A 4,381-nucleotide genomic window follows, 5' to 3' on the forward strand; every position below is an offset into this window, starting at 1 on the left:
GCAAAAGACAATACATGATCACCAATTAACCTATGACTATTTCTCAAAAAAAACCGATGGCTAACGGAAAAAAAACATAGGATTAATTTAAATGTGATTTTAGAAACTCAAGGAAGGAGACGGAGCGCGAGTCCGGAAAGAGGACGGAGATTCAGCAGTGGATGGAGATGGAGGGGAACTCATCGGTACGAACTCAACAAGAAGACGAGGAGCTGTTGGAATTAGGTAACCACAAGGACGTGTCCGGCTTGGAGTTGAACTCGATTAAGAGTCGTTCTCAGTTATTACTAGTAGATATAAAAAGCGATCCAGTGGGCCGGTGCCTGGCTGAGCGTGAGACGCCGCGGTGTACGTAAAATTGCCACCGACCGGCGACCGGCGGCGAGCGGCGGCGGTGAAGCCATCTCTTCTCTTCTCAACACCCCACCCCACCCCCCAACCAGAGATCCTCCGCCCCCCAACCAGGATCCTCGGCCGGAGGCGGCGGAGAGGGATTCCGGCAATAGATGGAGGGGGAACTCAGCAAGAAGACGGAGATCAAGTCCGGCCAGGGGACGGAGATGGAAGGGGAGCTGATCAGGAAAGAGCAGGAGAGGATCAGGGAGCTTCGGGAGCAACTCATCAAGAGTTGTGAATCCTCCACGGACCCGGCGACGCAGAGGATATTCTTGGATCAGCTGGATGAACTCTGGATGGAGGAGTACGCACTCCGTACCAACATGAGCAAGTCCGGGATGGAGATTCAGAGGGCTTCCGGTTCCGATACCGATTCCGATTCCGATTCTGGCGATGAGATGGGCAGAGATTCGCCCCTCAAACCAGCTGGGATCCACGGCCGGAGGCGGAGAGAGATGGAGGGGGAGCTCAGGAAGGAGACGGAGATGGAGTCCAGCAAGGGGATGGAGTATGAGAAGAAACTCGAGATTCTCAGGAAGGCTCGGCACGATGTCACGAGGCTGCTCAACAAAGGCAAGTACCCGGCCAGGCATAGGGCACTCTTGGCTACCCAGCAGCATTTCTTGTCGGAGGAGCGAAATATCCTCATGATGATGGGCAAGTCCCGGACGGAGATTCATAGGTATCCCGATTCCGATTCCGATTCAGGCGATTCAGGGTCCCTCCTAAGTATGGAGCCCGAATTGGGAATCAGCAAGCGGACGGAGATGGAGGGGGAGCTCAGGAAAGAGCAGGAGAGGATCAGGAAGCTTCGGGACCAACTCACCAAGACTTGTGAATCCTCCACGGACCCGGCGACGCAGAGGATATTCTTGGATCAGCTGGATGAACTCTGGATGGAGGAGGACACACTCCTCACCATGATGAGAGAGTCTGGGATGGACGTTCAGAGGGCTTCTGGTTCCGATACCAATATCGTTTCCGATTCCAATTCCGGTTCCGGCGATGAGATGGGCAGTTCGGGGGTGCACCCATCCCTCATAAGGATGGAGTCGAGACTCAGGAAGGAGATGATGGAGAGGAATTCCAGCAAGGGGACGACCGAGATCGAGTCCGGCAAAGAGCAGGAGATGGAGGGCAAACTCAACAAGGAGCACCAGAGACTCAGCAAGGTTCGGTCCCAACTCAACAAGAGGTGCCAGTCCACCAAGGACCCGGCAACGCAAAGTATACTCTTGACTCAGCAGGAGATACTCTGGACCAAGGAGCAAGCACTCCTCACGGTGATGAGGCATTCGGGGATGGAGATTGAGAGGGATCCCGATTCCGATTCCGGCAATGAGATGGGCAGAGATTCGCCCCTCATAAGCATGCAGTTGGGACTCAGCAAGGGGACGGAGAGAGACGCCAGTGGCAAGGAGATGGGTCAGATGGGTCCTGACGACTTGGTTGTTGCTCTTTCTAGCCACCTTGAGGTGCTTAGGAGGGAGATCTCGTTCCTGAGGACAGAGGTCAAGTCCCGGGGCAATGGGTTGGCTGGAAATGGAAACAAGGCTGATCAAGACCACATCATCATGTCTAACCTGTCCCTCGATGACACTCCACTCAAGAAGAAGGTGAATTTGCCTTACCTCGGTTGCGAGGCTGAGGACGTAATGGATTTCCTGCTCGTCGAGACGCAGCAGTTGCTCTATCGCTTCAACTCTTTCGCGTCCATTCTACAAAAATTCAGAATCCCCATATCTTCGGACAAGATTGAGAAGCTGCGTCTCATATCCAATGCACTTGTGGGCATCTCGGAGCTTATCAAAAGGCACAAATCTGCTGCTGCCAAGGGTCATGGAGATCATTTGGACTGTGCAGGCTGGGTTGCTACGTGGGGATGCTCGACGAGAAAACATGGTGCCTTTGACGACATAAGTAAGCCAAAAATACTGCTATATAGCTATCTTAGTTTTCCTCTCTCTAATTAATTAATCGTGCCTTGGTCAATTAAATGCAATCCCCTTCTTGTATATATCACCGCTAAATAGAACCCTTTCTTATATATGCATAGATTTCAATCTGCTAACTTTAGCAGAAGCTTGATTTATAACACTCCTCAATCACTTGATTTTGTGCTGCAGCGACATTGAGTCCTATGCAATTCACGGCTTGCACGCCTGGAATCTTCCCATTCTCGTCCGTGGCAGGCCCTGCCTTGCAGATCTATTCAGTCAGGCTCGTTAATCTTAACCCGAATCTGAGTTGGCCACTTGATGTCTACGGCGTGGTCGCTGCACGGGACGATTTTGACAACAACCTCAACATTCTCTTCCGCCGGTCAAGTGCAAACAGCCAAAGAATTAAGAAAGAGGTCTGTACAATGTCTGTCTTCTCGTCTAATTGTTATAAGATAAAAGTATGTTTTTGGTCCTTCAAGTTCCCCAAAAGTATTATATGAAGAGCATTTGATGTGTGACAAAGGATTAAGTTATAATTGTTGCATAATGTTTGTAGTTTAACCTGAGTTGATTGGTTACCTGCATACCTTGGGATTGTTTTGTTTAACCAGATTCTTTTAAGGTTCAAACTAGTCGGTATCAGCTTTAGGCAAGTTATGTAGGCCAGGCCGTATGTATGTTGAAATTTTTCTGCAATTAGCGAGCATAGAGCAAATCAGCAACAAAAAAAGCGAATAATTAAAGTTGTCTCCACATGCTGAGGCTGTGTCTGGATGATGGCAGGGCACATGCACCTGTTATGTTTATTTCTGTATATCGCACAAGCAATGCAGCATGCACATGGGCAAAGGCCGAGCAAATCCGGCCGACATTGGCCGCCTGATTGGGTGGCCGTGTGATTGACGGAGGGTAGAGATACCCAAAGGTTGTAAAATCGACTGTGGATATTGACCTGCTGTTTCTTTGGGTGTGAAAGCAGTACGTGCCGGTTGTAAATCCAAATTCAAACCGGTGTATTATAGTGGTAGAGATTAGTAGGATCTGTTTGGGAACTATTTCTTTGAGATTCTTTCCGAATTATGGCCATGGTTAGACTATGTCTAGTTAAACTGAACTGTTATTTTGCCTGATGTGTGTGAGTGACGTTGATGTATATGATGCTTGCAGGACCCATTTTTGCACTTGATTGGCCCATCTCGTGCAATTGTGGCTGGCGAACCTGTTTTGTTTCAAATTGACCTGAAATTGAAGTATGGAGCACAGTTTGAACATACAACATCGTTCACTGCCAACCAAAGTTACCGCTCTATCAAGCGGTGTGACACCATGCAGATCCGCAACTCCTGTTGTACAGCAAAGATAAGACTTGGGCGAGTTGCTCCAGCAATCCAGGCCACAATAGTAGGTGTTCGTGTGGTTGAAGGGGAGTGGCCTTTTAAGTATGGATGTAACGTTTCTTGCTTGTTTTCTCCTGCTGATGCAACGGAGGGATGCGCCGCAGAAGTCGTCTTGCTTGACTGTCGTGCTAAAAAGATGCGTGCAGGATCAGATGGGTATCTTTCTTTGTCAAGAAATGTTGTGGCAGTGGGATTGCAGGGCACACTCCGAGTCGTCACAGGAGCATACTCAAAGTCCGGACTCAATATTGTTCGAAAATATCATGTCGAATTTCCTATCCAGCAGTGTCAGACAAATAGTTGTAGATGCTCAATTGACGGCTCCACGTTGGAGATAGTTGTTGCTTGGTCTCGCCTTGTCATGGACAAGCATGATCATGTACTCGATGGTTATTGAAGGTGTGAGGAGTGGCAGTGGCTTAGGCTTGTATCTTGATTTGTGAGCTTAGCTTAGGCTTAGTATTTTTCATTCAGATATGATATTAATTTCCCACTGGCATGCATGGTACGTGAAGCAACCGGGCAATCAAAGTGTGTGCATGCACGTAGGTATAACTCTAAATGTACCTGTAACTTGCACTAAAAAAATGCAATTGGACTTAGCTTTCTCAAAGCGACAAGCACAAAAACACGTCAAACAACAGA

At 48.7% G+C, this 4,381-nt stretch overlaps 1 protein-coding gene across 1 annotated transcript; it reads left to right on the forward strand.

Moving 5' to 3' along the window:
• The first annotated feature begins 396 nt into the window (after positions 1 to 396).
• LOC123042991 (uncharacterized) lies at positions 397 to 4,172 on the forward strand. Its single transcript, XM_044465321.1, has 3 exons — positions 397 to 2,316; positions 2,523 to 2,752; positions 3,507 to 4,172. The coding sequence occupies exons 1-3, from the start codon at positions 507 to 509 to the stop codon at positions 4,131 to 4,133; spliced, it is 2,667 nt and encodes an 888-aa protein (XP_044321256.1). The 5' UTR covers positions 397 to 506; the 3' UTR covers positions 4,134 to 4,172.
• Positions 4,173 to 4,381: the final 209 nt, after the last annotated feature.

The sequence above is a fragment of the Triticum aestivum genome, chromosome 2B (assembly GCF_018294505.1).
Source record: "Triticum aestivum cultivar Chinese Spring chromosome 2B, IWGSC CS RefSeq v2.1, whole genome shotgun sequence".
Lineage (NCBI taxonomy): Eukaryota > Viridiplantae > Streptophyta > Magnoliopsida > Poales > Poaceae > Triticum > Triticum aestivum.